The sequence below is a fragment of the Colias eurytheme genome, chromosome 15, assembly GCF_061535395.1.
Source record: "Colias eurytheme isolate Ceu_HAF_F1 chromosome 15, ilColEury1 Martin Lab GWU primary, whole genome shotgun sequence".
NCBI classification, from domain to species: domain Eukaryota; kingdom Metazoa; phylum Arthropoda; class Insecta; order Lepidoptera; family Pieridae; genus Colias; species Colias eurytheme.
In genome coordinates, this window is record NC_142994.1 from 12,343,491 (window position 1) to 12,368,646 (window position 25,156).

At 37.0% G+C, this 25,156-nt stretch overlaps 2 protein-coding genes across 2 annotated transcripts; both read left to right on the forward strand.

Moving 5' to 3' along the window:
* Window positions 1–6,824: 6,824 nt before the first annotated feature.
* On the forward strand, window positions 6,825–12,808 carry LOC149902627 (uncharacterized). Its single transcript, XM_090110266.1, has 2 exons — window positions 6,825–11,664; window positions 12,237–12,808. Exons 1-2 carry the CDS (start codon window positions 6,825–6,827, stop codon window positions 12,806–12,808), a joined length of 5,412 nt encoding a protein of 1,803 aa, XP_089966392.1.
* Window positions 12,809–13,528: 720 nt separating this feature from the next.
* Window positions 13,529–15,124, forward strand: LOC149902628 (uncharacterized). Its single transcript, XM_090110303.1, has one exon. The coding sequence runs from the start codon at window positions 13,682–13,684 to the stop codon at window positions 15,101–15,103; it is 1,422 nt and encodes a 473-aa protein (XP_089966429.1). The 5' UTR covers window positions 13,529–13,681; the 3' UTR covers window positions 15,104–15,124.
* Window positions 15,125–25,156: the final 10,032 nt, after the last annotated feature.

Sequence of the window (25,156 nt, forward strand, 5' to 3'; positions counted from 1 at the left end):
TCAATTCTATACATAAGATGAAATCTAATTGAAAAATGTTTCCTATTAACGTAATTATGTAACAATGTTATTTTGTATTGGTCTGCAATTAAAATTATTTGTATAAACAATGATAAGAAACGCCTTACTTATCTGCGCTTTTGTTTTAGGTTACATGTCCCTTTATTTTAAGCAAACAAGCTTGAAATTTATCACTAGAGCATACCTTGCATATCCCTTTGTTGAAACTTAACTACTTAGAAACTATTAAACAATTTTGGGATACCGAAGTACGCCATTACGGACCCTTAACAAACATCGATAAGTTCAAACAGACATGTATCGTTTTGTTAAATCATTTAAACTATCTACATATCGCTCATTTGCGACAAGAACGTGTTAACGAGCATATGTATCGTTATGGAATAATGATACAGTAGAATCCGTCGCATCGCGCTCTACCTGCTGCTAAAACGCGATATTTCTGGCTCCAAAAATGACCGAGTTATGAGGGAAAAGGTCGGCGACTATCGGTTTAGCGAAATCTCTTTTTGCTCTTGAATTTAATGCAAGAACGGTTTAAGTCAGTTGTCGCTGCTCCCTTGAGAAGGAAACTGCTGCCCGATTGCGGTAAAAACGTAACAGCTTATTGTATCACGGTTTTGCTGAAAGGTAAGTACAGCTTTTTGTTTTTTTACTGATTTATATTTGCAGCTATAACGGGACATTTGTATGTGGGTCATTATTGTAGTAAAAATAGTATTCGCATGCGACGGTTTACATAGGATTGTCCCGTTGTTGCTGAAATAAACAATGTTTTTTGTTGGTTAATTTAAGATGTTCCGTTACAGTTGATAATAAAAGTACAAAATGTTTGGTATTTATGTTGGTTATCTCAAGTTAACACATTCTTGATAAAAAATAATACATTTTTACAACGAATACGCTACAATGTTGCATTATAAATGATAAAAATGTTGTCTGATTACTTAATTTATTTTTCAGATGGAATCACGGTCTAGGAAGCTTGTAAATCTTGTACGAGAAAATATTCATTATTGCACGCCTCATAAGCGAAGCGTTGAGGTGGGTACTACTGTCACTTCGCGCAAAACATCTGATTTTTCAAACTTAAAATGTCTTTATGTATCATACATTGCACTTGTAAGATAATACATACACACACATATTAAGAAAAAACACTATTTTTAACGTTCATGATATTTTTGATGTCATTTTTGTTATTTAAACTAGTTAAAAAACAGTTTAAAAAAGTTCTGTCTTGGACGTCCGTGTGTCTGTATGTGCGGATCCTTTTTCTTGTTAACACGATAGCGACCGAAATACTTTACTAATCGAGTCTTTTTTTTTCTCTTACGCTTGAGTATGCTCAGGAATAGAACCCTTTCATTTTTCAGGGTCTGATTCGATGTGGTTTAATTGTTATTAAATAAACAAAAATAATAATTAATAAATATTTATTAAAAAAAAATTATGAGGCGTGCACTTTTGGATTTTCCAAATTATTTTATTTTACATTCACTTAAGTTAGAAAAACGAAAAGATCAAACCGATTCTCGAATTAAACAATCAATTTATTTTATAGCATAAACGAGTAAAAAATACCACTGAAGAAAGAAATATGAAAAAAAAAATATTACAAATCAGTTAAAAAATGCAAGACAGTCCTACGAATCGAAAGCATCACAAAAAAAACTGTGCCGCCCCGTCAACTAAAAGAGAATCCTGCAAGGAAACCTGCATTTTCAAGTGTCAATTTTTTTTTCCGAAGAACAACACCGTGAAATACTGAAAGATTACTGGAATTTAGGAGAGATCAAGAAGCTGTCTCGAGACAAGAACCTGTGATTTGTTTTGCTAATATGTTTATTTGATTTATGTATGACCGGGACCCGTCAAAATACCCGATAAAAATATTAATGTCTGGTTATAATTGTATATTTTTTTTTAAATGTGTATATTACTCTTATTTCAAGGAAAGTTACGCAATAATTTCGCAAAAATATCTTTCATTTTGTAAAACAAAGTACAAAAATAAAAAGATTTCTACTACAGTAACACGTTTTAATTAAAATTTCCAATACATTTAGATTACTGATTATCAATAAAACGTAACAATACGACATAACTTGTAAAGTTTTAGATTTTTATTCAATTTTTTTTTTCAAGAAAAATGATACATATCTGTTTGTAACGCAATACTGCACACTTTTTACAAGAAAAACGCAACAAGAAGGGACCTTTCTGAAATAAATAATCATAATAAATTTAATAACCGACTTATTGTTCTGAATACAATTTGATTCAAAAAAACGAGAACGTTTTAATATGTTGTATTGAGCTGAATAGTCTAAGCATAATAATTAAAAAGTTACAGGAATTTTAAACTTTCAAATGCGTTTTCCCAACAATTGAGATTTTGACTTTGTCACGTTATAGAAGCAAATGAGCGATATATACATCTAATTAACATTTATCACTATCATAGTATAAAACATGTTGTCTGCCTGTCTCTACCTATGTATGCTTAGATCTTAAAATCTGCAGCGCAACGGATTTTGATGCAGTTTTTAGAACACTTGGTTCTCGATGGAGGTTTTAGTGATTACCTATAATTATTTTGTTAAGTTTTAGACTAAGTAAACAAAGACGAGGGCGGAAGCTAGTTCATAATATGTAGTAGATATAGGTATAATAAACGTTACAGCAATATTTAGATTGTGAATTTCAAGTCTGAATCAACAGATGTTATGAAAAGACATCTAATGTAATTTAACGTTGTATATTATTTCAAAGTTTAAGAAATAGAGCAAATTTCATAAAGAAGCGATGTCTAAAGCTAAGTGTTTTGTACATAGCTGACACGGATGAATAATTCAGCCTGTAATGGAATGATGTAACCGCAGATTGAATCGTAAGTCAGGCGGCTGGCGGCCTTCAGCAAACGTATTCAAGGCACAAAACCAATCTTGTCATACTAACTTCGTAATTATGTTCATTTTCGGTACATAAAACAATGTATGAATTCTACAGACATATCTATGAAATAATGTTCGTGGAAATTTTCTATGTTTACATAATATCTATTACCTACTTTATAATTAAGTAAGTAATGTTTATGAACATTAATTTAGTCGGTTTAATGTTTAACTTTTTAAGAGCATTGTTTATAAATAACGATGGCGTTGACAGCTATAATTAAATGTAATAAAAACAAACATTGTTTAAAAGAATATTATGTTCATAGTATTTGCAAACTATAATGTTAATATTTACATAAGGCTTAGTACACATTCCTTATAAACTATTGATACATTGAGGTCGGTAATTTTGTAAGCTGAAAATATAGTGTATGAGAAAATTTTAAAGAATATAAAAAATTAGATCACGAGGCAGGAGTCGAACCCGTGTCCTTCGGCTAAGGCGATAAAGCATTTGAATGCTATAAAACTAAATATCAAATACAACGAGTAAACTGTGTTTGCATATGTATGTATGTTATGTTATCATATAGGTATTTCTACAATACGTTGAAACATGACTTTAAATGAATAAAGTATATTTGTATATGATAAAAAATACGCACAGTAATGGCTCAATACAAACCACTTTCCGACCGGAAGATTCCCGTTTTCCATCTCTCTAAAAATACAATTCACAGATTGAGATATTTTATGAGATTTCACTGATGTTTCGAGTTGAGTGCTTTATTTCAGAATTTAATTCATTGAATTTTACAGCAAAATAATCTTGTATTGGAGAGCTATTTGTGAATAAGGATCCAATAATAGGGCATAAACATGAGTGCTTCAATTGTTCTGCCAAGATGTATTGTTTGCATTTGATCTGAAGGGGATTATTATATAGAAATAGGAAGGGGTTTATATGTACGATTTAGAATTTCTCTTATACACGTGTTATTTTATTTATTTATATAACACTTTATTGCACAAATATAAGAAATAGAGACACAGAAAGAACATAAAATAAGAGAAAGGTAGCGATTTCTTCCAGGCTACAGGTAAGGAGAGATGTTAAAAGGAGGTAATTTAAATTAAAAATAATTTTACAAAGCTCTTATACTAGCTCTACATGTAATATTAGCTAAGAACTGAATGCCACTTTCCCGAATATTAATTATTTGTCTATGCATTTAATCAATCTTCATCACTGTGAGTAATTAATGTAAATTAAACATTAATATTCAAAGTTCAATACCAAATCGTGTTGTGTTATGATGTATATTGGATACGTTTAAATTACAGTAGATTAGTCGATTACCTATTTATTTTTAATGATTTCTCGTATTGATTATATTTTGATGCAAAAAAAATACGAGATCGTTCATAAAACGTAAAAATTGCAGTTCTCTACATGTGCTCAAGACACAAGACACACACACAAACAAACACACGAGGGTGTATCGTGATGTAATCACACTTTTATCATTATTCATATTACTGGTTCAACACAATTTAGCAACAATATTTATGTAAAACCGTCGTTTTCTGCATCGAATGGTTATCGATATCCATCAATTTGACCACATAACCAAAACTTACATCGAAGGTATCAGTCACCGTGACTGACTCCAATTTGTCATCAAAGCAGCGATTAGCATACATTACGTGCCGTGGTAGACGTAACGCAATCAGAGCTTGCGGCCAGCGAGCATGTGATGCGGCCCTTCATTAGCATGTCAAAGGCGTCCCCGCAATGCTGGCAGGATGAAACCTTTGCGCTGTATCAGGCCACCAGGCACAAGTTACACATTGTTCTGTATAACTAGTTTTGATATTTTAAAACGCCAGATTGAAATAGTATTTGCTAAAAGTAATTTATAGTATGTATAGTTTATCCCCTTCTGCGTAGAATCCAAGGCTGATAGGAAGCGCTACCACGGTACCACCGCCCATGAACATTTGCATTTTAATCCCCATTAAAAAGGATTGATGGAAGGAATAAAGGAAAGTATTGGGAAGTGTGAAGGATACTTTGATTTTTTAATTCAACATGCAAACATACAAATTTTCATTTTTATAATGTAAATAAGTGGCAGGATCACGGATAGTAGAAAATAATGTCCACTACGCTGTCAAAATGTAAGTTGATAAATATCACATGTCGTGTGACGTCACATGCAAATTGTAATGACTTTGTATTAATTATGAGGTCGTGACTGAAGCATAAATCATGGCGAAACTATAACGAGAAGGAAATTCGCAGTAGCTTATAATGATACGATTATTTAAAGTCATACGATATCTATACAAATATCACATACGTATTTGCGATTATTGTTTACACATATTAATTGGATGAAATTTAATGATCCTCAGAAGCCTTCGTAACGAATATTTGTACACGTGTTGTCGTATCACTACATAGTATAAAACAAAGGACGGAAGAAACAATGGACGTCGAGCTACACGCACGCCTTAGCAACAACAACATTGTTGTGGCCACCCTCAGAACCAAAGCATGGGAGATGATTGTAGTGTCCTTCTACTTCGAGCCCGATAAGCCAGTAGGGCCCTACCTGGACAATCTTATGCGGATAGGAAGAAAGTTAGGTTCCAATAGGATGGTCCTGGGAGGTGATGCGAATGCAAAGAGCCCGTGGTGGGGTGGTGACAAGGAAGACCAGCGAGGTAGGGATGTGTCTGCTGTACTGGAAGCAATGGGTATGCACATACTCAACACCGGGGACATCCCGACATTCGATACCATCAGAGGGGGGAAAAGATACTCCAGCTACGTGGATGTGACAGCATGCTCCGACGATCTGCTGAACCGAGTGGGCGACTGGAGAGTAGAGGAGGGTCTCACGAACTCGGACCACAACCGCATATCATTCGGCATCAGACAACAGAAATCCACAGGCACGAACATAATACGAACTACACGCATATTTAACACACGCAAGGCAAACTGGACTCAGTTTCATGAGAAACTGACCCAGCTGATGTCAGACGGACAATTGACTTCACACGATGTTCAATACCGTCGTTAGTTACGTTTAGTTCCTTATCGCAAACTAGATGGCGCCACGTTAGAATTGTTCGATCTTATAACTGGCTAGTGTTTTGTTTTTGTTATATCATGTATACTACTGTGTGTTGATTAATTAAATGCCTTACAACAGCAGTGGTGTTTTATTAGTGAATCCAAGTATAGTGAATTAGTGACAGTGTACGCAGCGACATCTGGTGCCGAAACCCGGGAATAAAGGAATAAGGACTTGTAAAAACCGTGAGTAAAGTGAACTAAGTGGACAATAAAGACTTGTAAAAATTCAGTGTTGTGATAACTTGGACTTAGAAAAATTAGCTTAAATATTAACTTAGAAAAATTTGGTTAAATATTGGACTTAGAAAAATTCGTAAAAATTAGTATGCATATGGGACTTAGAAAAATTTGATAAAAATTAGTATGCATATGGGACTTAGAAAAATTTGATTAAAATTTGTATGAATACTGGACTTAGAAAAATTTCATAAAAATTTGTATACACTTTGTACTTAGAAAAATTTTGAATAAAATTAAAGATAGAAGAAATGGATCCATTCGTTGCTCAGCAAGTAGAGATACATGAACAAATAAATAAAAGTTTTTCAAATTATAAAAAGACCCCAAAAGAGAGACTGACAAACGTTTACATAGAAATAAAATTAGAATGTTTAGAAGCAAGTTGGAAGAAGTTTACCGAGAATCATTTGAATATTATATCAGTTGCATCAAAAAGGGAACGCGAAAAAACCCCCTATTTTACCGAAGAGATTTATGATAACCTAGAAGAAATTTATATTAGTTACAAATCAAAAATGAAGGTTGATCTTGGTTCCAGCTCAGCGGGTTCTTCTAAAGTCGGTCCATCGAACGTCACCTGTGCAGGTAGTGAAGTGAAGCTCCCACAAATACAGTTACCCACATTTTCGGGTAATTATGAAGAATGGCAGAGCTTCCATGACATGTTTGTCTCTTTGATCGATAGAAATCCATCATTAAGCCAGGTTCAGAAGTTGCATTACCTGAAATGTAGTTTAAAAGGCGAACCAGAGAATTTATTAAGGAGCTTATCGACTACCGATACAAATTATGAAGAGGCGTGGGATAGATTGAAGCGCAGGTATAATAACAAAAGATTCAATGTCAACGAAATTCTAAAACGTTTGGTCGGTCAAAAGCCTATGTCTAGCGAGTCGGCTACAGCAATCAAACATCTTATCGATACCACGGAGGCATGTTTGAAGGCTCTAAAGAATTTAGATATTGAGGTGTCTTCGTGGGATGCGATCATTAATTTTTTAATAGTGTCAAAATTAGATTTAGAGTCCCGCCGCCAGTGGGAGACCGAGGCTGGCCGATCTCAAACCGACAGCATCCCAAAATGGAGTGAGCTCGTAACCTTCCTGGAAAGTAGATTTAGAACATTGGAGATGCTAGTAGGTGAATCGAAACAAAACATGAAGAATAGTGTAAGTCCAAAGCAAACAAGACAAAAGACGTTTCATATTATACAAGATAGTAAAAAGGATACTTACAAAGAAAATAGTAAAGTCTGCGTATGCTGTTCAGATGCTCATTTATTATACCAATGTAAACAATTTGGAGGCAAGTCTCCCGAAGAGAGATATGAGTTTATTCAAGCCAAGAGACTTTGCTTCAATTGTTTCTCATCCAACCACAACGTGAGGAGCTGTCACCAGTCGACGTGTTGCCGGCGTTGTGGCAGACGACACCACACCCTGCTGCACATAGAAAGAGATCCTCCCCCTGTGTCTGGGGAACCAAGTACGAGTACTACCCACCAACCGACGAGCTTAGATGAGAATCGCCAGTATGATAAGAAAGTAGTAGCTCATTTTGCGAAAGATAAACATCAAGTCAAAGTGCTATTAGCTACCGCATTAGCTAGAATTAAATCCGCAAATGGCTGTGTCCAAACTGCGCGAATATTAATCGATCAAGGCTCTGAGGCCTCTTTTATTACCGAAAGTACTGTACAATATTTATGTCTTAAGCGTAAACCAATAAATGGTTTAATAACTGGAGTAGGTGATGGTAAACTTAGATCTAAGCACATTGTTTCATTTGAGTTAGAATCACTACATAATCACGAATTTTCTGTTTCAGTAAATGCATATGTGTTGCCATCTTTAACATCTTTTCTTCCGTCGAGTAAGGTTTCCATTTTTGATTGGCCAGAGCTCAATAATCTACCGTTAGCAGATCCCAAATATGGTTCACCTGGTAAGATAGATATTATTTTAGGAGTAGATATTTTCAGTCAAATAATGTTGAGTGGTTTCTTGAAACATCCCATACATGACGGTCCTATTGCACAGAATACTCATCTTGGCTGGATCTTGTCTGGAAGAATAGGCGAAAATGAAGAATCAAATCCTAGAGTAGTAAATTTACATTTACAGGTAAGAGAAGATAAGATTTTGACACAGTTTTGGGAAATTGAAAGAGAACCAGATTTAATTGGAAAGAAACTTACGAAGGAAGAAATCAGATGTGAAGAAATTTATGAGAGTACTACCACAAGAAATGAAGAAGGTCGTTACGTAGTGAGATTGCCATTTAAGGAACCAGATCCAAGGTGTGTGTACGGAAATTCCAAGGAAGTTGCTTTGAAGAGGTTTAAGGTATTAGAAAGAAAGTTTGAAAAGAATTCTGACTTGCACGCTGAATATGAGAAGGTTATAGTTGACTACCAGAATCAGAAACACATGGAACCGATTTTAAGTAAGGAGGATATTGAGTATCCATTTTCCTGTTACCTACCTCATCACGCCGTGATAAGGGAAGACAAGGAAACCACCAAATTTCGTGTTGTTTTTGATGCGTCGTGCAAGGGGAATAATAACGTATCATTGAATGACACGTTACTCGTTGGACCTAAAATTCAACAAGATTTGCGCCACATTATAATGAGGTGGCGAACGCATATTTATTGTATTGTGGCAGACATCGTACAGATGTATAGACAAATAGTGGTACATGAAGATGATTCAAATTTCCAAAGAATTTTATGGCGGGCTGATCCATCACAACCCATGCAGCATTTTAAGCTATCGCGACTTACCTTCGGTACTGCTTGTGCACCGTATTTGGCGGTTAAGTCACTGCAACAATTGGCTCGAGATGAAGAGTTGAGATATCCACTTGCCGCAAAAATTACACTTGAAGATTTTTATATGGACGATTTGTTGACCGGTTGTAATTCAGAGGAGAAAGCTATAGATATTTATAAAGAGATGAATCAATTAATGTCAAGGGGTGGATTTAAGCTCCAAAAGTGGTGCAGTAATTGTCCAAAATTATTGAATCATATCGAAAATGATAATCAATCTTCAAAAGATACATTTATTTTTAAAATCAATGATACAATTAAAGTGTTGGGTATTTCCTGGAATAAAAACATAGATAAATTTGAGTATACTTACAATTTACCGGAGTTAGATGAGCCTGTAACCAAACGGAAAGTGTTATCTGATATTGCGCGACTTTACGACCCTTTGGGTTGGGTTGCTCCTATCCTTATTACGGCGAAGATCTTTATGCAAACACTGTGGAAATCTGGATTGAATTGGGATGAAAATCTTTCGTCAGAATTATTAAATCAATGGCTACATTTTAGAAAAGAGTTAGATGGTATTCGAGGTATAGCTGTTCCTAGGTGGCTTTCTACAACGAATGATGATCCAGTTGAGCTTCACGTATTTGCTGACGCTTCTCAGGTAGCTTATGCTGCTGTCGTCTATCTGAAAACCATGGACACCGAAGGTAATACTCACGTAAATGTAGTCACATCCAAAACTAAAGTCGCCCCAATTCAGAAGGAGATATCCATTCCGAGAATGGAACTATGCGCGGCGTTGTTGGCTGCCAAATTAATTTCTGAGGTTGCACAAGTACTGCAGGTACCTAAAGATAAGTTGTTTGCCTGGTCCGATTCGACCATAGTGCTTGCTTGGCTCCGTGGAGAACCCAGCCGTTGGACGACGTTTGTAAGCAACAGGGTCTCCGAGATTTTGACTGTTTTGGATAGTGATCAATGGAACCATGTTGCCACAGACCAAAATCCAGCCGATTGTGCCTCTAGAGGTATATCCTCTCGAGAACTAATACATAATGATCTTTGGTGGCATGGTCCTAAGAGCCTACACGAAAACCATGTTTATAGTACACATTTAGATGTTGACACTGATGTTGAAGTACGACCGTTAAAGGTACTTACCAATACGACGCGATCTGCTGAAGAATTTATATGGGAGCGGTTTTCAAATCTAACTAGAATGTTACGAGTTTTATCTTATTGTAGAAAATTCCTAAAACTAAGAGAACCTAAAGAATTAAGAGATATTAATAAAATAATTACGACCAATGAAATGAACACTACATTAGATACAATTGTAAAGGCTACCCAGAGACTATATTTTGGAGATGAAATTAATAAGCTAATGTCTCGAACCGGAAGTGTTACTAAAGGAAGTCCACTGCACACTCTTGCACCCTTTCTTGATGAAAAAGGGTTGCTAAGGGTGGGCGGTCGAATACAACTGTCTTCTGTGCAGTTTGATAAGAAACATCCTCTAATAATGCCCAGTGAGTCTCATCTCACTAGATTATTAATATTGGATGCGCACCATAGAACACTTCACGGGGGTCCACAACTTATGATAAACTTCTTGAGAAGTAAATTTTGGATCTTACGAATTAGAGATAAGGTGAAGAAGTGCTACAGAGAATGCATGACTTGCCTACGTTATTCTCGCCAGGATAACAACCAATTAATGGGCCAGTTACCTAAGGTTAGATTGACTCCGGATAAACCGTTTAGGTCATCAGGTGTTGATTTTACCGGGTACATAGATATAAGGTTTTCGCCTGGTAGAGGATCGAAATCCTATAAAGGCTATATTTGCCTATTTGTGTGTATGGCGACTAAGGCGATCCACTTAGAAGCTGTGTCAGACCTTACCAGTTCTGGATTCATAGCTGCATTCAAACGCTTTGTGTCTCGAAGAGGGCACTGCCGCGATCTGTACAGCGACAATGGGACTAATTTCGTTGGTGCGGATAAAGAGCTGCGTAAGATGTTATGTCAAGCGAAATCAGAGTTGGCCGACGAAATTGCTAATTTACTTACCCAGGACGGAACCACTTGGCATTTTATACCCCCACACGCGCCTAACTTTGGAGGGCTGTGGGAAGCTGGTGTTCGTTCAGCGAAAACACACCTGAAAAGAATTGTAGGAGACGCAATACTTACCTTCGAAGAACTGACAACTGTGTTGACCCAAGTAGAAGCGTGCTTAAACTCCCGTCCAATTTCTGCAATTAGTGATAATCCAGGTGATGAGATGCCCCTCACACCTGGGCACTTCTTAGTCGGTGAACCATTAGTCTTAATTCCTGAAAGTGATTATTCAAAGACCTCTCTCACAGGTCTTCAAAGGTGGAAACTTACTCAACGGATGGTTAATAATTTTTGGAAGACGTGGTCAAATGAGTATTTAGTGACGTTAAATAATAGGTACAAATGGTTTTCAAAAAAGACAGAACCTGACGTTGACGATATTGTTATTATAAGGGACCATAATATTCCTCCAGCTAAATGGTTATTAGGAAAAATCGTTGAAAAACATCCGGGTAAAGACGACCTTACCCGAGTTGTAACAATTAAAACGAAGAACGGTCTTTGTAAACGTCCTTGTAATAAGTTATGCATTTTACCAAAGGCCTAGCTCATTAGTTATTGTGTAGAGTTCTTAGTAAAGTTAATGTAGCAGTATTTTTTGTTCCTATTTTTTACATTGAAAAATGTTGTTTTAGTTCACTCTCAAGTTTATATTGTTTACGTTGAGTTTAGATGTATGTAACAAGAGTTTCTATTGTTTACGTTGAGATGTTATAAGAATTACTTTGTGTTTATTAGGTTAAAATGTACTCTTCAACTGAATTGTTGTTTATGTTTCTTTTGTTTAGAAAAGCACTAGGTGCTTTTGGTGGGCGGGATGTTCAATACCGTCGTTAGTTACGTTTAGTTCCTTATCGCAAACTAGATGGCGCCACGTTAGAATTGTTCGATCTTATAACTGGCTAGTGTTTTGTTTTTGTTATATCATGTATACTACTGTGTGTTGATTAATTAAATGCCTTACAACAGCAGTGGTGTTTTATTAGTGAATCCAAGTATAGTGAATTAGTGACAGTGTACGCAGCGACACACGACATAGACACAATACACAGCACACAACAAATAGACGAGGTAATAGACAGATACACACAAGCAATCACACACACATGCAGAGACACAATGCCGACCAAAAAACACACACAGAAATACACCTTGTCGTGGTGGAATGATGAGCTCGCGCAGATGAAAAAGGAAGTTGCCACGAGGAGACGCAGGATCCGCAACGCAGCACCTGTACGCAGAGACCGCGTTGTTGGATTGTATTTGGAACAAAAGGAGAAGTATGAAAAGGCGGTGAAAGATGCGCAATGTGAGAGCTGGAAGGAGTTTTGCCGGAAACAGGATAGGGAGGGGGTCTGGGAAGGCATCTACAGGGTGCTGAACAGGGCCACAGGGAGAGTGGAGGATCTGCCCCTTACGAGGGGCGGTGAAACCCTCAATGCCCGAAGCTCTGCGGAACTGTTGGCGGAGACCTTCTACCCCGTGGACCTGGAGAGTGGTGAAAGTGAAGAGCATCGTTTGACGCGCCGGCGGGCGAAGTCCTTGGACACCGAACTGCCGATGGGTCCGGACGATCCTCCTTTCATCATGGAGTAGTTGAAGGGAGCCGTTAGGTCCTTCAATCCCAAGAAGGCCCCCGGGGCGGATGGCCTCACGGCCGACATCTGCCAGCACGCTGTAGATTGTAACCCGGAGTGGTTCCTTGCGCTGTTGAACAAGTGCCTCACTGTCGCCTACTTCCCCAAACAGTGGAAGTGGGCGACTGTGGTGGTCCTGAGAAAGCCGGGCAGGGAATCATACCGGGTACCGAAAGCCTATCGACCGATCGGTCTCTTACCTGTTCTCGGCAAAATCTTCGAAAAGATGTTGGTCGCCCGACTCAGGTTCTACTTGCTGCCCAAAATAAGCCCCCATCAGTATGGTTTCATGCCACAGAGGAGCACCGAGGACGCCCTCTATAGACTAGTGAACCATATCAGAAATAAGAGGGAGGAGAAGAAGATTTCTGTTGTGGTTTCGCTGGACATAGAGGGAGCTTTCGACAGCGCCTGGTGGCCAGCCATAAAGGTGCGGTTGGCCGAAGTTGGGTGTCCGGTGAACTTGAGGCGGGTGATTAGCAGCTACCTGAGTGAAAGGGGAGTGAATGTAAGGTATGCAGGTGTGGAAGTGAGTAGGGAAACCAATAAGGGGTGCGTACAGGGGTCCATAGGTGGACCGCTCCTGTGGGACCTCTTGTTGGATCCCCTGCTGTGGATGTTAGAGGAGATGAAAGTGTTCTGTCAGGCGTTTGCCGATGACATAGTGTTAGTGTTTGATGGAGATACGGGTTTAGAAATAGAGGTCAAGGCAAACCGCATATTAGGAATAATTGACGAATGGGGTGTCAAAAATAAGCTGAAATTCGCGCCACATAAGACATGTGCCCTGCTCTCGACACGAAAACTAAAATATGACAAGCCACGACTTACAATGGGTAGTGTGGACATCCAGTATTACGATAATATTAAGATACTGGGCCTTATTATTGACGGCGGCCTGACGTTCAACGACCATGTCGGGAGCGTTTGCAAGAAGGCAATCGCCCGCTACAAGTTGTTAGCGAGAGCAGCCAGAGTAAGTTGGGGGCTTAACCCCCAAGTAGTTAAGACCATATATATCGCCGTTATAGAACCGACTATCTTGTATGCATCAGCAGCGTGGGCACCCACAGCGGAAAAGATGGGGGTCCAAAAGAGGCTTAACACCGTTCAACGGGGTTTTGCCCAGAAGATCTGCAGAGCATATCGGACTGTCTCCCTGAACTCTGCGATGCTGCTGGCTGGGATTCTCCCTCTTGATCTCAGGATACTCGAAGCTTCGAGGCTTTATGAGATCGGGAGGGGTGTGTCGCACCCGGCGGTGTTGAGGGACAGGGAGGTGGAACGAATGGCACCCGCGATTGAGGACCCACATCCGGCAGAGCAGGTAGAGCTGGGGTTCGGCTTGGTAGATGAGGACACCTATGCCGACGTGGTTGACAGCCACGTCCACAGGGTCTATACGGACGGCAGCAAGATTGAGGGTCGCGTCGGAGCCGCCCTTTCCGTATGGAAAGGTGAGGCCGAGACAAAGGCCGTTAAGCTTGCGTTGCCACCGTATTGTACCGTCTATCAGGCTGAGCTCCTAGCGCTCAAAAGAGCAGTAGACATAGCCTGCAAGAGCGGAGCGGCAAAGGTCGGTGTCTTTAGCGACTCCAGATCGGCGCTCCAGGCGGTTACCCTGAGTTCCCGTCATCCCCTGGCTGTGCAAACACGGGCGGCCCTCCGAAATGCTGCATTGCAGAGGCGGGAGGTCTCCCTGTTTTGGATTAAGGCGCACGCAGGGCTTAGGGGGAACGAAAGGGCAGACGAGTTAGCCAAGGAGGCCGCTCTGGGGTTGAGGAAGAAACCGGATTACGATCTGTGTCCTGTTTCATTCGTCAAGCGTATTTTGAGACAGGATACGATCAGCGAATGGGATAGGAGATACGATGTAGGAGGAACGGCCGGAGTCACGAAGCTCTTTTTCCCAAGCGCTGCTGCTGCATACAAGGTAGTCGGGAAAATAGACATCACACACCACACCACACAAGTACTGACTGGTCACGGCGGATTCGCCTTCTACTTGAACAGATTCAAGCTGAAGGAGAATCCGTCGTGTCTATGTCAGCCCGGAGTAGAGGAGACGGTTCCTCACCTGTTACTCGAGTGCCCGATTTTTGCAAGCAATAGATATGCTATTGAGCAAAAATTGGGCATGGCGATGACGGGTGAGAATCTGCCTTCCGCCCTGGGGGACAAGTGTAGGGATACTTTCTTTAAATATTGTAAATATATTGTAGAAGTAGTCAATAAGCGTAACAATGGCGTGTGATGTGATTCTGTGATATTAGTATTAGGATAGTTTCAATTTTATAGCATTTATTTTATTTACCCAGTATTTTAATACTTTGTATTTGTAATATTTTTAATTTAGTAATAATTTTATTTTTAATTTATTATGTGGCTGAAAATTATGTATTTGTAAACAAATAAAAAATGAAAATAATGTCTCTGGACAATATTCCAGAGGTGGCGCGAACACCCTGTGATGACGGGTGCCTTTATAAAAAAAAAAAAAAAAAAAAAAAGTATAAAACAAAGTCGATTTCCCTGTCCCTATGTCCTTATGTCCCTATGTCCCTTTGTACGCTTACATCTTTGAAACTACGCAACGGATTTTGAAGCGGTTTTTTTTAATAGATAGAGTGATTCAAGAGGAAGGTTTATATGTATAATAACATCCATTAAATAGTGGAGAAGTACTGTTATTTTTGAGGTTTCTAAAGTGATGTCGTAAAAAATTACATTTTTTCCGCTTACATTGCAAACGCAGGCTGAACCCTACGAGTTTTATCAAAATAATGTACTAAGTTTTATACACATTGAAAAGGTCTATAGAAAAGTCCACGATGGTATATGTCTATCTCTTATGGATAACCCACGATAACATTTTTTTGTCATTTACTTTTTACGAAAAATAATGCCTAATTTTCGATGCGATTTTAACCAATACAGCATTAATCCTTCACCAATTAAATACCTTGAATACATTGTTCGTTTAATATAGATCTATATGGCCCTCTACACCGTATGATTTAAGTGAATATTTTCGAAGATATTAAGGCTTTGTCAGATAGGACGCGTATTTTAGCGCTGCGTAGTAGCGCTACAGCGTCCTGTTTTAACGTCGCGCGAGGCTTCGTCAAACAGAACGCTTTAGCGCGCGTTAGGACACAGCAATTGATATTATTAAAGCTGCATGTTGTTTACATAATTATTACTTACAAACAAAACAAGGTACAGCGATATTAACTCCGGAGTCGGAAGAATTTTTTACTTACCAGTTTCATTAATTTCTTCTCCGATTTGTGCCCACAATTTTGCCTTCATTGATATATCTTTATAGTTTATATGAACTTTCCTTCGTATTATATAAGCATGGATATTTTCTAATCAATTCTATCAAATTTTCGGTCATTATGCAGTATTTTATTATTATTTTACGCCTATTAACTCCGACGCTAAAATAAAATCACCCGACGTTAAAGCGTCCTAACGCCGCGACAGAGCGTTGCGTACTGCTAGCGCCGGCACTCTGTTTGACGGTATTCGACGATGGTAGTAGAACACATCTTAGCGTCATATCGCGGCGTCAACTTAACGCTCTGACGCGCGCTAAGTACGCGTCCTGTCTGACAAAGCCTTTACAGATTTAAAAATTGCGGGACGTATCGGTCAATTAAGGAAAGCTGGCATGTTCACAGTACTCACACTTATGCAATTTCACTTACAGTATGTTCAAAAATAAATGCGACTCTAGTTTCATTTTAGACTTGAATTGTAAAATGGTGCGTTGTAGATAAATATATGCAAATATAATTATGAAAGCTCTCATAATTTACCTGTAAAATTATAATTTAAAAGTAAATCAATTGATGAAGTTAATTATTTATTCTAATAATAATCAATTGGATAAAAGTATTAGTAATCATTCAATTATCAAATAATAATTAAATTTCAGGTCATAAAAACAATACAAATAACACGTGCGCTACAAATAACACTTACGTGCGCACACGGATGGTTGTTTTGATAATGATTTAAATAACGGGCGTTTTTTTAATAATGTGATAACTCTGATTATTAATTAGTAATTTGATTTTTGAAAAAAAAAAATGCCGATTTTAGTCAAAATTTATATTTTTCTAACAAGATCCTTATCATCCAAATTTCCACCTTAGTGAGAAAAATTGACATTTCTAATGAAAATGAACAAAAAATTAAATGATTTTATTAAATACTGTAAAATAGTCTATAATTCTTCCATTTACTGTATCACAAAATTCTTCATAGATTTTTAGATATTCGTACTACACCAATTACATCACCCTGTATTTATAAACAATTGCAAAATATGACACATACATAGGCCGGGAGATACTGACACAAAATTTCGGGTCATTTGTAACAGAATGGCGGTTCTACAGAGGTCTTATTACGCAATGACTAAAAGAAAAATGATGGTCAGTACTCAGAACGCTGGTACCGGTGGACTAGTCGCGTGGGCGTTAGTCGAACTCGTCGGATAAATAGCGAAAGTCAAACGATTTGTAACACAAAAATTTTAGAATTCACCGATAGCCCATAAAAAAGATGTAGGCGGTAGTGTCATGCCATACTTTTCCGGTGTAACTTACAGCCCCCCATACCGACGCGATGCGTTGATTAAAAAAAAAAAACAATTCAAACATTTGTACCAGGCTAACTTTTGCACAGGTAATCATCATCGTGCAGACATTTACGAAAATCGCCATGCCATACTTTTCGGACGATTCCAAATGGCCACCATACGGCCGAAAATCTGCAAAAAAAAAATTTTTTTTCGCCAAACAATTTGTACCAGTATTGCATTTGGATTTTTGGAGAGTATTTGATAAAATGTGACCATTATTATATTTGCCATACTTCTAGTAGGGGGAAAAAGTGCTGCCATACTTGAAAATTAATTTATTCGTCACGTTTCAAAAATACGACTGTACAATACGTAAAATAATTTTTTACAGTATGGGATCATTATATTCTGTTTGTTTGTATACAATTCTACCTAGAAAAAAATATCGCAGATTGCAAACATGGGGTGGATGATTGTAAGACTTAAGCCAAAACGTAAAAAAAAAATGAAAAGAATTGGCGATTTGTACCAGTACGGCATTTTTGGAAAGTATGAGGATGATGCAACGTGACCATTATTATATTTGCCATACTTTTAATAGAGGGAAAAATTAGTGCCATACTGCTACAAATCGTTCAAACTACGAATAAAATCTTACAATAAGAAAAAAAACTTATACACATTCGCCACCTCCCACAGGTATGGCATTATCACACTTCTATTTATAATCATTCAGGAGTTGTTGAAAAAAAAATGTAGGGTGGTACAAATCGTTTGGCGAGAAAAAAAAATTCAAAAATTTGCAGATTTTCCGCGGTATGGCGACCATTTGGAATCGTCCGAAAAGTATGGCATGGCGATTTTAGTAAATGGCTGCACGACGATGGTTACCTGTCCAAAAGTGAGCCCGGTACAAATGGTTGAATTGTTTTTTTTTAAATCAACGCATTCACGTCGGTATGGCGGACTGTAAGTCACATCGTAAAAGTATGGCATGACACTACCGCCTACATCTTTTTTAAGGGCTATCGGTAAATTCTAAAATTTTTGTGTTACAAATCGTTGGACTTTCGCTATTTATCCGACGAGTGTGACTAACGCCCACGCGACTAGTCCGCCGGTAGGTACCAGCGTTCTGACCATCATTTTTCTTTTTGTCATTCAAATTCAAATTCAAATTCAAATATATTTATTTGCTCGTATATGGTACATAAGGGTGTTACACAAAAATTTTTTTTATCGCATATTAGACTGCCATTTTAAATGGCGTGCAAAAATTTACAAATTAATACAGTCAAGTTATAAAATACATTAATAGACAATTACAAAATTACCCACAAAATACATTAATAAACAATTACAACAACAATTACACATAAAATTAAAATTAAATTAAAATAAGATTCATACATTAATGTCACGATCATATAAAATAATATTCCTTAACACTAAAAATTACACATAAAATTACAATTAAATTCAATTAGGATTCATACATTAATGTCACGATCATTTAAATATTCCTTAACACTATAATAATTTTTAGCTAGTAGCAGTCTATACAGTTTATTTTTGAAAAAATTCAGTTTCAATTCTTTAACGTTTATGGGTAAGTGGTTATAAATAGTTATAGCCATGCAATACGCATTATTTCTATATAGTGCAAGGCGGATCTTAGGTGAGCGTAACCTTTCTTTGTGTCGTGTAGTATTTGTTTCATCATATTTTTCAAAGAAGATCATATTTTTTTTAACAAATAAACATATTTCCAAAATGTATAGACAAGGTAATGGCAAGATTTTTAATTTTTTAAAGAGGGGTTTGCAGCTATCCATAAAATGTACTCCACACATTGCTCTAATACATTTTTTTTGTAATTTAAATATTGGTTGTATTGCTACAGAGTTACCCCATATTATTATGCCGTATCTAAGTACCGATGATACGTACGCGTGATAAGCGATCATAGCAACATCTAAATTAATCGTCTGTTTCAACTTTTTTAGTACATACACAAAACGATCCAATTTATTTATAATTTTTGCAATGTGTGGTTTCCAGTTACAAAATTTGTCTAGTGTATTGCATTGCGTACTAAGACCCCTCTAGACCGCCATCCTGTTACAAATGACCCGAAATTTTGTGTCAGTATCTCCCGGCCTAACATGTGCAATGTGTAAATGTGTTGACGTGCCAGCTCTTCTTAATATACCTATAGCGTTTGCGGCGGTACCGGCCGGCCGCCAGGCTATCTATACGAAGTCGGAGCGGGCCGCTATGTTTTTATATACAACGTTCACAGTTTTTCTGTAGTGTATTTAGTATCAGCATTGCACCCGTGCGAAGCCGGGGCGGGTCGCTAGTCAAATAATAATTGGCAATTGTAGGTAGGCAATATGCTATATCCTACCTCTGTCTGATTTTCCGGACATCTCCTATATCCTACTTAATGAGACAATATGCTATAAATATGGTTTATCTTCCTCAAAGGCGTGTTAGCTTCTCCGGAGCCTGACCCAATTCGCCCGAAGCATGCCAAACTACCTCAATCGCAAAATATTACCTTACCAATGGCCTACAAGCTATACCTCTTAATTCCTAATGATTGCTATATTAAAACCTCCAATACGTCAAATCCATACATAAGTACAAAATTCATTAGGAGCCCTTGAACAATAAATCATTCAGCAAACGTATTACCGACAGTATTTGACTTAGTGACATTGACAAATTCACAAATGTACGGCTAATGGATTTTATTGTATCACATCAAAGGTATCGAGGCTCCTTCAGGGTTGTGCCACATTATTCAGCTTCTAAAGATCTTGTTGAACATTAATGTAATTTATTGACACTGATCCTTTGCAACGATAGCGCGTGTTGGACTTTGTCCTGTTTACAATAAATGGGCAGAATATCTTAATCTCCATTTGACCTCCCCTATTTTCTAATTGGCTACCCTGACTTGGAAGTTAATACTTACTTACAATAGTTCGGGATTTTATTTAAGTAATTACAAAAAGTCTCATTATGGAAGAGCATAGAAGGTGAAATTTCTTTCAAAGGAGAACTATAAATGATTTGATGGTCTCTGAACCATTAGACGATTAGGATTTCACATTAATTATTACAGTCGTAGGTTAAATAATTATTTTCAGATAATCAGCATTATGTATCTGGTCAAATGAACACTTTACTTCATTTTCTTCACCACACTTATTGGCAAACGTCGATGTGAACAAATCCAAAAAGTTCTAGAAAACAAGTACGGTAGTGTCAGAAGGATAAACAGAACCGCGAGGGACTGGATCATGCTTCCTGAGTCTGTGTTCCCCGACGAGTACGATATGGGGGTCTTCAAGCGTAGAGTGAACAGGTACCTTCTAGGGAAGCGCGTTCCATCTTAGACCACATCTCAGCTTAACATCAGGCGAGATTGTGGTCAAGCGCTTCCCTATTACCAAAAAAAAAAGAAAAAAATGCCATAAATATCTTGTACGAATGTATTTATTCTTTTGAAGATTTAGATGATTAAACATCAAAGTTAATAATGATGTCAAGAGAATATAAGTAAATGGTTTGAGCGAGGAGAGGTAATCTATTAGAATATTAGGGAAGCCCGATTTGGGACGATCCCTCGGGACATCTCAGCATCTCTGATACGTTTATTTGCGACATATACATGGAATATGAATTGATTTTAAGAGAGAAATATTTTATTCAATTACGTGAATGTATTTTTAAAACCAATGCTTTACAATTTATAAATTCGTTCCCTAGAATGTATTTTATATTATTGTTAACACGCTAAATTTTTAGTCATGTTGCCCGTTTATTATTTTACTAGACTATCGTATATATGTATATTGTATAGTATTATTCAATAACACATTGTCATCATCGATAATGACGATCATCGTTTTCGTGGCCAATTTTTTTCTTGCCGTCTTTTTGTGTGGTCTTAGATCTGTACAATACAATATTTCCTAAATTTAAACGGGACTGTGTGAACGAGGCGTTTCAGTAGCAATACATCAATCTCAATATAATATTTATTTCGTGGAAATAAGATCATTAAATACCCATTTTCCAGTCACAGTTCGGTCAACTGACTGGAGAATAACTATAACCTAAACCTGCTCAAGTAGAAGTCCAACAAGGTAGTGGATAATAAGCTCTATATACAAGTGATATGGTTCAATATTGAACTCATCCAGCTCTGTCATGTCACACTACGCCGACCCAACGTTTAAGCAGCAAGTAAACACGTATTAATTACGACTCGTTAATGTCAAGAGACGTTTTATTCCAAAAATGGGTCGTGACCGCTGATCGATCTTACGTCAAGTTACTTGGCAAGAATATATATGGAAAACAAGATCAGGCTCGATGTTTTAATTCATATAAAGATTTTCATTCAAGAATATTAATACGTATGTACCAAATGGAATAGCTGAAGTCCATTTCGCAGAACAATCGTGTCTAAGTTACATAATATTGTGTTGTGGAACTTGAATGATATTTACATTTATAGAAATTGATAGATAATAATAATATAATGGACGGATAGTCTATCTATCTATGAAAAATGTGTTCTCTCATTATTATATTGATGTTCAAAATATGATTGTCATGTTCTCAATTCTAGTTATCTTTACGATTATTTATTAAGTTTTCTCCATAAGAGTCGCAATAAGTGATGTTTATTTTAATATCAATATAAATCTATTATAATAATACTAAGAGCTATATTACATAACACAAGAAACTACTACAGATAATATATTATGTAGCAACCCTGCCAGACGTGACATACGTTTCTCTACAACAGAGTTTGCATGTTGTCTCAATTTCTCTAAGACACAATATGTATTAAATCACTAGATATTATGCTGTGTATATTATGATATTATTTATTATGCTAAGTCATAGTTACCTTATAATTTTGTAACAAATTACATATCCCACAGACGGAGGCCCCAAAAGAAAAACCAGATTTACTTTAAAACTACATTTAATAACTTAAGTGAGACTTTTACACCCATGTCTGCACGATGCAGACCGGAGTTAAAGAATCATTAAACAATATTTTTATTCTAAAGAAATCTTAAAACTAACACAGCAAAACTACGCTCGCATTCCATTCCCATGCGAACGGCGTAGTCAGCACTTTGCTGTTAAGGTCGGGATGTAACAATCATGTAAGATTTCTAGACACTCAAACATGATTGGAGCTAACGAATTCCATCATTCTTGAATCAAAATAGTCTGTTATCCTTCCTAGCTTCTAACGTCGTGTGAAAAAAAAAGATTGACTGAATATTTTTGCATTTCGACATTCTTGACAAATCATCAAATTTAAAAATAAATATTATTACTTACCTTAAATCTTATATATAAAAATGAATCGCAAAATGTGTTGGTAAGCGCATAACTCGAGAACGGCTGAACCGATTTCGATAATTCTTTTTTTATTATATTCCTTGAAGTACGAGGATGGTTTTTATGTAGAGACAACGTAAATATGTACCACGGGCGAAGCCGGGGCGGACCGCTAGTCTTATATATAAAAATGAATCGCAAAATGTGTTGGTAAGCGCATAACTCGAGAACGGCTGAACCGATTTCGATAATTCTTTTTTTATTATATTCCTTGAAGTACAAGGATGGTTCTTATATAGAAAACGTAAATATGTACCACGGGCGAAGCCGGGGCGGACCGCTAGTTAATTATAAATTCGTTTGCTTTAACAACTACGACGACGCCTGATATGAGACGACACACCACCATCATACTCCTCCGAAGCGGCTTTGCTGATTCTCATGGAATTTTGTTTGCTTGAGGATCGGCCAACATCTATTTTTCATTCACCTAAGTGACAAGATAACAGTAGAACAACGTTTGCTAGTATCTTATAAAATACGTAAAGAGCGATATGAATATAAAAGGCCCTCGAGGGTCGGTCGGGAAGGTGGAGAGGTGTCGGTGAGCGACAACCGACCTCTCAGCACACTTGGCGCCCTCTCAGCTCACACTTGTAGGAGATATGGTTTTCTTTACATTGTCCAAAAAATAACTCCGCGAATAATTAGATAGAATTCGAGATTTTAGTAATAAAATATGTTAAATTAAACAAATGAAACAAATTATTTGTTTTTGTTATTGCTAGGACGTTTACAGCATAACGTTTACGAATTCGATGTCCCTTTAATAATGAACATTTAATAAATTTACTTTTATCTAACAATATTAATGTCAGTTTGTCGTCATACGGATCATCTTTATAATCAAGGTAGGTTCAACAATTAAAGTATTATTTGATGCATTAAAACTTGAAAATCTCCTATTTCCTTCCCTACTTCATTTCTAATAACATGCAACTTCTAGAAGCGATTCCATCGCAAACAACAAACCGACCAACATCTAGCAAGATACGTCAATATCATTCGGAAAATTTACCGCATTTGAGTCGGCGAGCCCTTGATGGATTATTGCATCCGATACGAATCTCCAACTTGAACTGTTCAACTTTCCTAACTTCTTCCCAGATCGAAGAAATCTCCTTAGTTTCGGGAAGTTCCAGGGAAATTACTACGGGAAAATCAAGTTCTCGAATGAGCCGCATAGTGAATGCTGCTACACTGTACATGAATATAGGTATTTATTATTTTTTTAACGAGTAAACACAGTGTGGTGCCAAATTTTACACATCGCACAATATTATGTCGCACATTTTGTGTTAAATGTTTTGAAACCTTCATTTTGTTTTAATCGTTGTCCCTAATCATACATTTTATGGTACGAGTGAATAGCCAATTCAAGAACATACTCTATGTATTATAAACAAAACTCCTATAATTAGATTAAGTAATAAGTTTTCTGTAAAGAAGCATTAACTCAAAAGCATAAATTAGGTCACGTTAGCGAAACATATTATAATGTCATGCGGCGCAAAGTTCTTGAAACTCATCCTAATTTTGTTAATTCCCATTCATTTAGTTTGCAATAAGTTAAAATTTCTTGAGATAACAAAATTGAGTGAAATTACTGACTAAAACAATAAATACAACTAATTGAGGTGATCCTTTATCATCTAATTACTATCTGACTTTGCTCTTCTTATTTCCTTTACCCCTTTTCCCTCTATTTTATCACATTCTTCGGTGATTAGAAAACGATATAAAAGTAGCCGCACTCCACAGCACATGCAAGATATATCGTTATGAAGATACAATCGAGGTCGGGTATCAGCGCGGGTTCATTAGTCCCGGCCTGCCATCCATCACGGCACACCATTACGGCTGGCAAATTTATCTGCCCGGAAAATATACACATCTCTTTATGAATGATAACGGGGGAAATCGCGGACGTTTCTTATGTTCTCGACTACATTATGAAGTTTTTGCGCTGGATCGTAGATAGATCCATGCTGATTGTAGATACGCTAATGACTCGAGCTTCATACTGATTGCAAAGCTAATATAGTGGAAACGAAAATAGAAAATATATTATCTCACGACTCATCTGAATGTTAAAGAGGAGTTAAATTGTCGTAATTAGTATATCATTAAATTACAACATAACATTTAGATAACGTTGTAATGTCTTAGTCTGAATATTCTAATGATATTTAGACTAACTAATGAATATAATCTAAACATTAAATGTACGACTGGTAACCCATTACCATTTCACCAACTGTTACTTTACCA

Bases quoted from the DNA above. Each gene is read 5' to 3' on its own strand.
- LOC149902627 (XM_090110266.1), top strand. From the start codon at position 6,825: ATGAAGGTTGATCTTGGTTCCAGCTCAGCGGGTTCTTCTAAAGTCGGT. The intron at 11,665-12,236 runs GTAAAGACGACC...CAGTGTACGCAG, and splicing joins AATCGTTGAAAAACATCCGG to CGACACACGACATAGACACA.
- LOC149902628 (XM_090110303.1), top strand. From the start codon at position 13,682: ATGGGTAGTGTGGACATCCAGTATTACGATAATATTAAGATACTGGGC.